General features: G+C 42.2%; 1 protein-coding gene across 1 annotated transcript in view; it reads right to left on the minus strand.

Moving 5' to 3' along the window:
* IPPK (inositol-pentakisphosphate 2-kinase) overlaps positions 1-12,607 on the minus strand; it is a 91,755-nt gene that overhangs the window by 12,632 nt on the left and 66,516 nt on the right. Inside the window, exons 4-10 of the mRNA XM_056524051.1 lie at positions 11,892-11,987; positions 11,190-11,256; positions 7,926-8,044; positions 6,054-6,143; positions 3,682-3,740; positions 3,020-3,092; positions 2,636-2,918 (exon numbers count right to left, since the gene is read on the minus strand). Coding sequence (XP_056380026.1) covers positions 2,636-2,918; positions 3,020-3,092; positions 3,682-3,740; positions 6,054-6,143; positions 7,926-8,044; positions 11,190-11,256; positions 11,892-11,987 — 787 coding nt within the window. The remainder of the gene's footprint in view (positions 1-2,635; positions 2,919-3,019; positions 3,093-3,681; positions 3,741-6,053; positions 6,144-7,925; positions 8,045-11,189; positions 11,257-11,891; positions 11,988-12,607) is intronic.

Below are 12,607 nucleotides of genomic sequence, written 5' to 3' on the forward strand. Positions count from 1 at the left end.
TACTGCTCTAGGTGTGTGTGTGGTCGGCATGGCGGGTCAATGCATAGCAAAGCTTGGCTCCTTGTCCTAAGATCTCACCCAGCTAACTGCATGGATCCCAAGCTTCAATTAAATGGTAAGTACAGAGCTGGGACGTCTTCCTTCCTGTCTGCAAAAATTATGGAAGGGTTCCTGACCGGTTATGAAAACACTGAGAAATATGAATGTGCTTAGGTTTCTTAAAGGGGCACTCCGCTGTTCAGTGCTATGAACAAACTGTTCCAAACGCTGGAGTCTAGAGCTTGTGACATCATAGCCCCGCCCCCTCGTGACACCACAACCCACCCCCTCAATGCAAGTCTATGGGAGGGGGCGTGACGCTGTCACGCCCCCTCCCATAGACTTGCATTGAGGGGGCGGGCATGACATCATGAGGGGGTGGGGCTATGACATCACAAGCTCCCGGGCTCCAGTGCTCGGAACAGTTTGTTCATAGCGCTGAACAGCGGAGTGCCCCTTTGAAGGAAAAGTCCACTATATATAAATATAATCTGTCGTACAGAAGTAAAAGGTAGTTTTCCCATTGACATATATGAGCTCTCCCAAATTACAACTACAAGGAGACAAGAAAGGACTTTGAGGTAGAAGAGAGAAGAACATGACATAGTTCAGAATACATTGTCATGTATTGATTTTGAGTTATGTCAATTTTAGATGAAATGTTGTTCAAAAAAGGTTTTAATAATAATAGTATTTCCTATTGAAAAGCGCAAGAAATCCTCTTAACTCCTTTCCATGCTGCACCATAGTCCATAGTGGGACAAAAAAAAATATATATATTATTATTAATATATATATATATATATATATATATATATATATATATATTATATATATATATATATATATATTATATATATATATATATAATAATAAAAGCATCATGTTAATGTTACTTATTTTGCACTTGGTGCCATAAAAATACCAGAACTGCTGTTTTTTCATATATAACCCAAAAGTGAAAACTGCAACTTGTCCTGTAAAAAAACAAGCCCCAGCTTAATGCCCTCAGTGGAAAATAAAAAGGATTTTGCTCTCAGAATTTTTAAATATTATATTATATATATTATTGTTATAATTGTTAATTTATTTTTGCTGTATTCTATCACTTTGTTATTGCTCTAATCATAATAACCCACAAAATAAAAGTAATTGTGATATTAATACTGCACAGAAAAGGTGTAAAACCAAACTCTCACGTAACGGCTGTATTGCTGTTTCTTTAACCCCTGAAAACTTCTCACAGCCCTTGAAAACTTTTTGTAGCATTTTTGTTTGTTCTTTCAGTAGAATCAAGACAAAATACATTGTGGAATATTTGCTCGCTGTCAAAGATTCCATAGTATGAACCTAGCCTTAGATAGCCTGTCTATAAAAACAAAGGCAAGACAGAACACAGGGAGTGGGGTGGGTCTTAGCTTGTGCTATGTGCAAGAAAAAGCCTGGATTGTGTGCATGCAAGCTGAGCTTGTCTGCCTCCTCCAGTGGGTCCATGCTGTGCCCAAAAGGTAAAAATCAAAGCTTCTCTCTTATCCCAGACCGCCTCTAAACTTCCAGACAGTTGACTCTTGCGTTGCTTATCAACAGCAGTTCACAGCTTAAAGCGCTGGATAAGGCTAGGTTCAACATTACCATTTGCATCCGACCCATTAAGGGACCAATCATCCCCCTGAGCCAAACGGACCCTGAAATGGGTCGGGTGCAAACAGCTACTGCCTGGGATCTGTCTGTGATCCGGTAATTTTACAGCAATTCAGCTGAGAAAAAAAATAGTGCTTGCACAATTATTTTTCTCCGCAAAACTCCCATCATTCTAACCGGATTGCCGACGGTACTCCGAAAGGCAATGTAAATGAGCCCCAACTTAACCCCTATCTATAGTATAGGTGATAAGTGTCAATTCATTTCATTGGAGGGGGTGGTGGGTCCATCTGCTGAGACGCCACACAATCTCCAAATATCAGCACCCAAATCTCCCTGTGCACGGAGCCCGGTCAACATGTGCTCCCTATGCATTCTATAGTGAGAGTGCCAGAGATACAGGACTATAATGCTCGGGCACAGAGCCCAGATATGGTCCCACCCCCTGAAATGTAGAGAATGAGAAATATCTGCGCACAATAGACAGGATGCTAAACGAAAAAACCCTTGTCCCCATTCTAATGGGCTAATGTAACAAAATTGTGCAGGTTTTTAAAATTCTTCTGAAAGTGCAGGTACACTTAACACAATTTTCTTACAGATATGAGAGATTTTGGCGTCAATAGTCTTTCTGTAATGATAGGTTTACTACGTCTGAACTCTGCTCAATTTATAGCAAATAGCTCTAAAGTACGCCAATCTGGTATAACGTGTTTTTCATGGTTGTACAGTTCTGCTGAAGTGATTGACATGGTCTTACATTTGGACATTTTCTTAAAAAACTAAGGGCCAGTTCTAATGATGCTGTCAAGAATGTGTTCAATTAACTACTCAAAAACATACCTGAAGTGCCATAGGGAAAATGGAATAAAGCACTGACAGGCTCATCTATATCTAATCCAACAGTGTTCCTTTACATAGTAGTGAGCAATGTCCATGTGACTGTCGTTCTTACCACTTCTCAGATACTCTGTACAGAAGTGACTCGCTTCGCAGTAATTCCTTCCCTGTGACACTGGGATGGGCTTCATGTTCCCGGCTCGCCCGGTGTCCGCACTGGTACTTAGCAGCGTGGTGGTCAGCACGTGAATCAGTTCTTTCAGGACATTTTTTGTGCTCTGAGGCACACCGACCAATCCACTAGCAGGGAAGAAAAATGGCCGCAATTGGCGAGCGAGCTCGTTCAGGTCTGAGAGGTACTCCTGGTCATCCCGGCAGCCATAGATTAATTCTCCATTCTATATATATATATATATATATAAAAATAAAAACACATAAGCCATGGGCTGAACTCAAAGCAAGTAATGGTACCCAGAGTCGGCATATAAAGGTCACGTACCTTGAAGATTTTTAAGTTGTTCTGAGACTCCTGGAGTAAACTCATCAAGGCAAAATGCATCCTCTGCTTATCGCTGTCGAAAAAGGAAATTCTTATTTTTTTTATGAAAAGTGAATAAAAAAAATTTAATAAAAAAAAAAAAGCAGCAATACGAGGGAGTGCGGTTCTGCAGCAACAATCTGCAATGGACTTTCCAATGGCAGAATCCATTGTGAGCACATGTACACCATAATAGATTCCAACTAGCTTTCAAATTACTGAAGACAGACACGTGTTTCTACTGCAGTGTTTCCCAACCAGGGTGCCTCCAGCTGTTGCAAAACTACAACTCCCAGCATGCCCGGACAGCCAAAGGCTGTCCGGGCATGCTGGGAGATGTAGTTTTGCAACAGCTGGAGGCAGCCTGGTTGGGAAACACTGTTCTACTGTATCACCCAAAACATTATGGAATTTTATTGTGTTGAAACAGTCAACATTCTATCGCTGTAAGGACCGACCCTCTGGTCCTCAGAGACCAACATAAAAGAACACGGGAGCATTCAAGCAAGCAGCTTCCCCAGACATCATGCAATGAGTGACTGCACCGTGTAGAAACTAATCAGCGGAACTATTGTGTGACACACAAATTAGTTGATACAGAAAACAAATAAATGTATAAGCACCCCGAGAAGAGATCCAAAGGGCAGTATTTGCTGATCCGCTTCCATTTTCCTTTGGCAACCTATAAAAGAAAAAAAAAAAAAAAAGTTGAGATAAGAAACAAGATGCTAAATGTGTAGACAACATGAACACGGAGGAAACTTTCTGAGCTGCTCAAGTATGGATGTGAGAAGTGGAGTCACAATGTCCTCCCTCACCATCTACTTCTACCTTTACTCCACAATAGACTTATTTACTATTAAAAGGGTACTCAGCTGGCCAGCGGCTGGAACTAAATGTTCTGAACGCTGTTTTTGCACTGCGGGGGTTGGCCACTCCCCTTGTGATGTTGTGGCCATGCCCCCTTAATGCAAGTCTATGGGAGGGGGCTTGACAGCCGTCACGCCCCTTTCCATTGACTTGCGTAGAATGGGCGTGGCCACAACATCATGAGGGCGTGGCCAACCCCCGCAGCGTGAAATCAGTGCTCGGAAAGCTGGAGAGTGGAGTACCCCTTTAAACATCTTTGTTTTTGACCAATATGTCCAAACTGACCTGCTGGTTCACTTCGTGATATAACTTCTATTTGAGAAATAGTTTCAAATTCCCTGCGTATAGTCACGTAGGTAATGGGAAACTCCCATCTGGACATTTATGGCTAATCCCCATATGGACGCGGGTCTGACCTCTGGGACCTAAACCTTTCACGTTATGGATGGCCCCTCCCCCCATATGGCTGCTGGAGGTGGTCAGGAGCCAAATGGGCTGTTTTAGTTTGTACAACTTCCATTGACTTTAATAAAAGATGCATAAAAATGCCTAGCACCATGAGCTTCGCTGTATATGTAACTCCCATTATGGTTAAAGGGGTTATCCAGGGAAAAACTATATATCTATATCTATATCTATATGTCAATCTATATCTATATATCTATCTACTGGCTCCAGAAAGATAAACAGATTTGTAAATTACTTCTATTAAAAAATCTAAATCCTTTCAGTACTTATGAGCTGCTGAAGTTGAGTTGTTCTTTTGTGTCTAAGTGCTCTCTGATGACACCTGTCTCGGGAACTGTCCAGAGTAGAAGCAAATCCCCATAGCAAACTTCTTCTACTCTGTGCAGTTCCCAAGACAGACAGAGGTGTCAGCAGAGAGCACTGCTGCCAGACAGAAAAAACAACTCAACTTCAGCAGCTGATAATTATCGGAAGGATTAAAGTAATTTACATATCTGTTTAACTTTCTGGAGCCAGTTGATATATATAATAAAACGTTTTTTTCCTGGAATACGGTAACACTTTAAAAGGGAGTTCCGCAAGTTGCAGAAAACAGCACGTTTAACCTGGTTGTGGCTGCGGTGGAGAGGTTGGAAAGCCAAATACAGCCAGAAGATTTCAAGGGAGGTATGGGTCCCAGAGTATGTGGACCCACTTCTATCAGACATTTATAAAACATAAAAATCCAGATGGAAAAAACCCTATAAGTGCTAAGTGTTCCGATACCAGTAGTCACCTCTAGAGGAGGCTTAGGAGCTCTCTGCAAGTTTTAGACCCTAGCAAATCAATAGGGAGTCATGAGAAGTGCATGCTTTGTGTGTTTTCTCTCCTGGCCTTGTGTCAAGCGACCAGTCCCATTATGTAAGTCAGTGTTTCCCAACCAGGGTGCCTCCAGCTGTTGCAAAACTACAACTCCCAGCATGCCAAAGGCTGTCTGGACATGCTGGGAGTTGTAGTTTTGCAACAGCTGGAGGCACCCTGGAAGGGAAACACTGATTTAAGTCTTTGCTGATAAACACTTGCACCTATAACGCAAATACAATATATTTCCGGACAGATAAATATTTTGCTCAGTTTCTCTTCTGCAGCCTGAGCCTTTTCATAAACTGTGCAGACTGCTTGGTCTTCAGAGTGAAGTGTGTCAGAGAAGCTGGCTGACGGCATGGTCTCCAGACCTTATCTCTGCTCTGCTGAATGATCTGAGCTGATTTATGACTAAATTGAGAGGTAAACTTTCGTCATAAATCAGCTTTAGAGAACAGGCAGGAATGTGGAATTTTAAAAAAGTCAGAGTCAGTGGCAGTCAGGCAGCAGCTTATGCCACTTTCCCCACTGAAAACGCATGTATGCTCATACACACAGGTCATGCATGTGCTCGGAGTGGATGGGATGAGAGCAGTGCATTAATTGTCTGAATAAAGCTGGGACATAAAAATGCAAATGATCTCAAGATCCTTTCCCTGTTTGTTCGGAAAACCACCTTGCTGTGCCAACATATACTCAGGCAAATGACAACTATTTACCTTGGCGAGCTGTTTGCACAGTACATGGAAATGAGCGGAGCCATCTATCAGAGGTCCTGGGGCCGTGTGGAAGGTATCGCTTACAAGTGACTCACCTTCAGATGCTGATGCATACAGTAGCGACACGTCTTCTTCTTTATCTCCTTCGTGATATGGGCTGAAGAGGGGATAAATCCACATTTGGGCTATATATCAAAAGGAAGAAATAGTCAAATTATTTAAAATCTGTTCCTGCACAAGGAAAAAGTTGGCATACAAAAGGCTTACAGAAAGAGTTAACAATAGTCTCTGTCCGCTGGAAGCAGATGAAACGGGAAGAGTAATACAATGCAGCTTATTCATGGCAACAAACGCAGGTTCTCTATCACTGGAACATGATAGCGCAGAACTCTGCAGGACATCTTCTGAGATCAACACATGTAGAAAGAGCTGAAATCCCATGGGTTAGGCCACAGTTTCCAAACTAGGATGCCTCCAGCTGTTGCAAAACTACAACTCCCAGCATGCCCGGACAGCCTTCGGCTGTCCGGGCATGCTGGGAGTTGTAGTTTTGCAACAGCAGGAGGCACACTGGTTGGGAAACACTGGGTAAGGCTATACATGTTCGGCTCTTTTCGCCACATACGCCATACTATTTGCCTCTTTATGGAAACATAAGACATCAGTATGATACTCTCATGGTCCTGTGAACCCTTGAGTTATAAGACTTCCCATAGAAGTCAACGGGACCGGTAAAGATTTGTCAGTATTCGTTTGAAAATGGACGCTAATGTGAACAGAGTTGTATAGAGTTAAAGTATTATACACAATAAGTAGCCCACGCCAAACAGGAGGCTGAAAAGAAAGCACTTTCCAGTTCACATATTATGTCACATGACCCCTCTTAACCAGAGAGCTACTGTGAAAATAATCATGTGACATATAGGTCACAACACAGGGATGTGGAAATCCCATCGCCCGATGCCCGGGACATGCAGTTCTGGGCATGTGAATTTTTCAGGCCAATAGCAGACATGCGGCGAATGCTGCGGGGGGCTATAAGCCCCTTAGATCGCCGCTGTCAAAGCTGACAGCAGCATCTAAATAGATATGTAAATGCTCCCTGGTGGGCTAGTGGAGTGGATCACCCCCCCCTGCACTGTAGAGGTGGCCAGAGGGCTTACCTCTTGTTCCCCGGTGTCTGTGGATCTGTTATTGATAGAGCCTAGTCCAGCCAGGCTCTATCAATGGAGCGCAGAGCACACAGATCAATGGAGTTCAATAGAACTGCATTGATCTGTATGAGGAATTTACTGATTCCTCCTAAAAGTCCCCCAAGTTTAAAAAAAAAAAAAAAAAAAAAAGTTTAATAAAAATTTTAAAAGACACACATTAACCCCTTCCATATTAAAGTTTAAATCACCCTCTTTTCCTATATAAAAAAAACATGTAAACATAATAAAAATAAACATATTTGGTATCGTCGCGTGCGTAATTGTCCAAACTATTAAAATTTAACATTATGTATCCCGTACGGTAAATTACATAAATGTAAAACAAATACCAAACTCCAGAATTACAATATTTTTTTATAACATCCCAGAAAAAAAAGTAAAAAGCGATTAAAAAGTCAGATCAATACCAAAATGGTACCGATACAAACAACAGATTATGGCGCCTAAAATGAGCCCTCATACAGCCTGGTATACAAAAAAATAAAAATAAAATAAAGTTACAGGAGTCAGAAAATGGCAATAAAAAATAAATTCTAAAAAGTTTTTAAAAAAAATTCTGAACTTTTGTGACAGAAACTATGCAAATTTGATATTGCTGTAATCAGGCCAGTCTAAAGTATCAAAACAACATGTTAGCTGATCACAACGTAGACCACAAAATTAGCAAAATTCAGCAAATTATTTTATTTTTTTATTTTATTTTTTATTTCCACACCCCTGCAACACATTCTAGAAAACAACAAGTATGTTCACCTTAATCTCTATGCAAAATATCGGCCTGTGCTCGACAAAAGGGAAAGTCTGCAAACGGGTGAGGTCAGGAAGGCACATGGCATACCCACTGACGTCCATATCTTTTTTGCATCGAGACTCTGCAACGAAAAGGAAGAGATGTTGTAATGTACGCACGATCACACAAATGTAAGATGTCTGCTGTAACTAGCAGGGAAATGGGTGGTCTGCCATGTCTATGGGCAAATTGGGAGGGGTGCGCAGCTATAGAGAATGGCAGTAAATTGGGTGTCCTGACAGAGCAGTGGGGAAGTCAGTACATGGCTTTGGCTACCATAAATTTCAAAAGTTATCCTTATTCCGAAGGATAAGGGTTAACCAGCTGATCAGCAGGAGGACCAATTACAAGACAAAATGAAGCAGACTGCTTGGCAATGTTAAGAAACCCCCATAGAGAATGTAAAGAGCGCTAGGTGCATGTGTGTGGTGTGCTCCATTTATTTGGGGAAAAAAATGGTGCAGTTGCTCATGGAAACCAATCAGATTGCTTCTTTCACTTTTAAAAAGGCCTGTGAAAAATTAAAGAAGCGATATGATTGGTTGCCATAGGCAACTGCACCACTCTTCCTCTACACAGGTTTTTATAAATCTCCCCATTTGGGATTACCAATCAGCTTGGTATTCCCTATCCTATGGAGAGGGGATACGTTTTGGAGTTGGGAATACTCCTTTAGGGTACGTTCACACTTACAGTATCCTGCCCAGATTTGATGCACAGGATTTGTAACTGCAGATTAGAAGCTGTGCTCAGTCATTTAGTTTACATTGAAATCTGCAGCAGAAAATCCTGTGCATCAAATCTGTGTACGTGTGGACGTACCCTAAAGAGAATCTGTCACCTCTATCTGCTGCTAAGAGCTGCAAACACTTTTGGATAACTGTTCTATATAAGCAAACTAAACCATTCCTGGAGTGGATGGTGGTTGTCAAACTTCTAAAATCTCCTTATTTCTCAGTCAAGTGTCAAGGAGGCGGAGCAGCACAAGTGTCACTTGCCTTTACCTCCCAGCTCCTCCCTGACAGGGCTTTGTAAGTCAGTCACGAAGGGGCTGGAAGGTTAGAACGGACAAGGAGGTGTGCCAACTGTGACACTTTAGAAGCTTGAACCCACCCTTTTGACACTTCGTAAAGAAATAATAAAGGTGATATAACCTGATATTTATGCTTTTATATCTAACAGCTATCCAGTCATGTCTGCAGCTCTAAGTAGCAAATACAGCTGACAAATTTCTAGGAATAAAAATAAAAAAAAAAACTACCTTTTTTTGTTTGTAAAAACAGCACCACTCTTGTCCGCAGTTTGTGTGTAGTACTGCAACTCAGTCCTATTCACTTGAATGGAGCTGAGCAACAATACCAGACATAACCTATGGGACAGGAGTGGTAGTGTTTTTGCAAGAAATATGCAGTGTTTTCTCTAATACTACACAACCCCTTAAGGAGAGCTGTATTCTGGGTCCTGGGAAGGATGGTGACAATACCTTAAAGGGGTATTCCGGGCAAAAATGCTGGGACCCCCGCGATCTCCCTATGCAGGAGCAGTGTGTCCAGTTTTGGAAACCTCCGGGTTTCCGGGAATGGGGACATGGTGTGACGTCCCCACCCCGTGATCAGACATCATATCCCCTATCCTTTGGATAGGGGATAAAAATTTTTGCCCGGAATACCCCTTTAAGAGGCCTAGCTCACACATCTCATTTACAGTGGGTTTTGCCTTATCCTGACCCTACAGAGCTTTGTCGCTGGTTCCAGCATTAGTTAATGATTTGTTCAGATCAGCTTTATGATGTTAAACCAGTGTTTTACAACCAGTGTGCCTCCAGCAGTTGCAAAACTACAACTCCCAGCATGCCTGGACAGCGGAGGTCTGTATTAAAAGAGACCCAAATAGCCGCGCTGCTGTATGTGCCTGGTGACTGCTCAGGGAAGATTCAAAGAAAAAGAGAGTGCAAGGCAAACAACATGGACCAGTCCCAAATTCTTCTACCGCAAGTGATGACTAATGTGATGCGGTCGCATGATAAAGGGGCCGTCTGTCTTATATAATCCACACATACAATGGATCCCAACTACTTCCCACACTACTGTGACAGTCATTGTCTTGTCTAATCTATGACTCCTATTTGCACATGCTGTGTCCTGACATTGACAATGAAGATAAAGGGATCCTCCACTGTTACAGAATACACTTAATGTGCCGTTTTCTGAACTGTTCTCTTCCTATAATAAAGCCAAAAAGCATCATTGGCAAATTACAGACGTGCCCACTAGCCCTGCATGTTCTGATACAATGTCTCCTCTAGTAACCCCTTAAGAGTATTGACAAAATAAACAATTCAGATGAAAACCATTCTGCTTTTTTTTCTCTTGATTATCATCAACCATTGATTTTAATGGGAGCCTTTTTCTCTGTATTTTTTTTTAGTCGTGATGTCACTTTAGTGAGGCTCTGCCTGCAGTGTTGTTTTTGTCAAAGGATGGGGAACAGCAATCTCTGAACAAAAGGAACCTAAGACTTCTCTACTAGTGATGTGTATAGCTGCTGGCAAGTATGATCCAGAAGAACTTAAACTCCTGAGTATACAACTAAATATTAATGGATACTAAAAGGTATTACTATACAGGTGTATAAATATGAGTGATAACACCTCCATACGGGGGTGGAAACTATAAAAGACCATATACATGTATATTGTTTGGATATTTAGCATTGTGATTCAAGGAGATGTTGTGTAAGATGGCAATTGCTGCCATTAAAGGGGTGGAGTACCAAAGGATAGGGGATAAGATGTCTGATCGCTGGGGACCCCCGCAATCCCCCCTGCAGCACCCAAAGCTTTGTTTTCTCAGAGGCTGATGACGGGTGGTGCAGGGGACGGGGCACCGTGACATCACTGCACCCCCGATTTCCCCTGAAATCTCCCCCCCCCCCCCATGACGTCATGTCCGCCACCCTCAATGCAAGTCTATGGAAGGGGCGTCACACCTCCTCCCATAGACTTGTATTGGGTGGGCGGGGCATGACATCAAGAGGGGGCAGGCTGTGACGTCACGGTACCCCGTCCCTTGCCCGACCAGTCATCCTCGTAGAAAAAACGTAGCTCCGGGCTGCTGCAGGGGGATCACAGGGGTACCCAGCGGGGGGGTCCACATGATCAGACATCTTATGTGTAACAACGGAGTACCCCTTTAAGTAAAGGAAGGAAACAATAAATTATCACTTGCCTGGTCTTTCGGACTGCACCTTCAGACAGAGGCGTTTGAGAAAATCCAAGGGTAATTTCACTACATCCTGTAAAATAAAACAGACGGACAGTCATAACCTCATAATGTCATCACAAGCAAAAAGGGCCAGTGAATGTTCTCATAGGCCATACAAATCGTAACCTGCATTACAGGCTATAAAAGGGTTCTCCAAAAGATAGAGGATAAGATGTCTGATTGCGGGGGACCCGTTGCTGAGGGGGCATGGCGTGCCATCATGAATTGGGTGGCGTGATGTCATGACCACTGCATGGAGATCGTGAGGGTACCTGCAGCAGGACCCCCGCAATCAGAAATCTTATCCCCTATCCAGTGTATTGTAGAAGCACATCAATTTCCAACATTAGTAAATAACAAAAATAAATAAAAAAATTATTATATATACATTTTTTAATAATAATAGATCAAAATAAAAAAGTTTACATGTAGCCCTGTACAAGCAGGGTGTTCTCACAACCATTATTAAAGAGGGAGCTTGTCAGGTCCCCTTATTGCGATCGGCCCACCCCAGTACCTTTCAGATGAAGGGCCCGGAGTTTGGACAACCGCTTTACCACCTTACCCCTCATGTTTACATTTTGCACATGCCAGACACCTATTCTGTGCTCATCAGAAATGACATATTGCGATTGGTATAGCACAAGATATTATCGGTTTACTTACTCCATGGTGAACATAGTTTTCCCCTAAAAACTGCTTCATTATGTGTTTGCCAAAATCTAGAATATTGTGCAAATGCTGATAAACTTCTTCTGTCATCTGAAATTAGAAAGAAAAAAAGGAAACATTAACAAAAAGGAAAACAAGCCTGGAGCCTCATCCAGAGCAGTGGACACAAAAACTAGGATTAGTCAAACCGGTAATCTCTCCGAATCCTCCATCCCCTCACCACCAGGGGATACTCCTAATGGCCTATTAGGGAAAAGGCACACCAGAGGTTAATGGCCGCTCCCTTCCCTCCACCGCTAGTGCATTAAAACCACTACAAGAGCTAAACTATATACAAACATACACATTTCTATACAAATAATAGGAAGGGTATACTGAGAGCTAGTTACCCCTCCTCACCTCCGTGACAGCACCACAGGACACAATAGAGAGGGACCCCCGCTTGTAAGACCTTCCTGGTAAAGAGAAGATCCCTGACCCATAAAGCGGTCATGAATGAATGTGTGTGGACCGGACCATGTGGAAGCCCTACAAATCTGATATAAAAGGTGCACAAGCTTTATCAGCAAGACAAGGAGACACCTCTGGTACAGCGGGCTTTTAGGTTAAAGTGGTACTCCACTGGAAATTTTTATATTATATATATATATATATATATATATATATTAATATATATATATATATATATATATATAATATATAATATATAT

This window comes from Hyla sarda, chromosome 6 (assembly GCF_029499605.1).
Source record: "Hyla sarda isolate aHylSar1 chromosome 6, aHylSar1.hap1, whole genome shotgun sequence".
NCBI classification, from domain to species: domain Eukaryota; kingdom Metazoa; phylum Chordata; class Amphibia; order Anura; family Hylidae; genus Hyla; species Hyla sarda.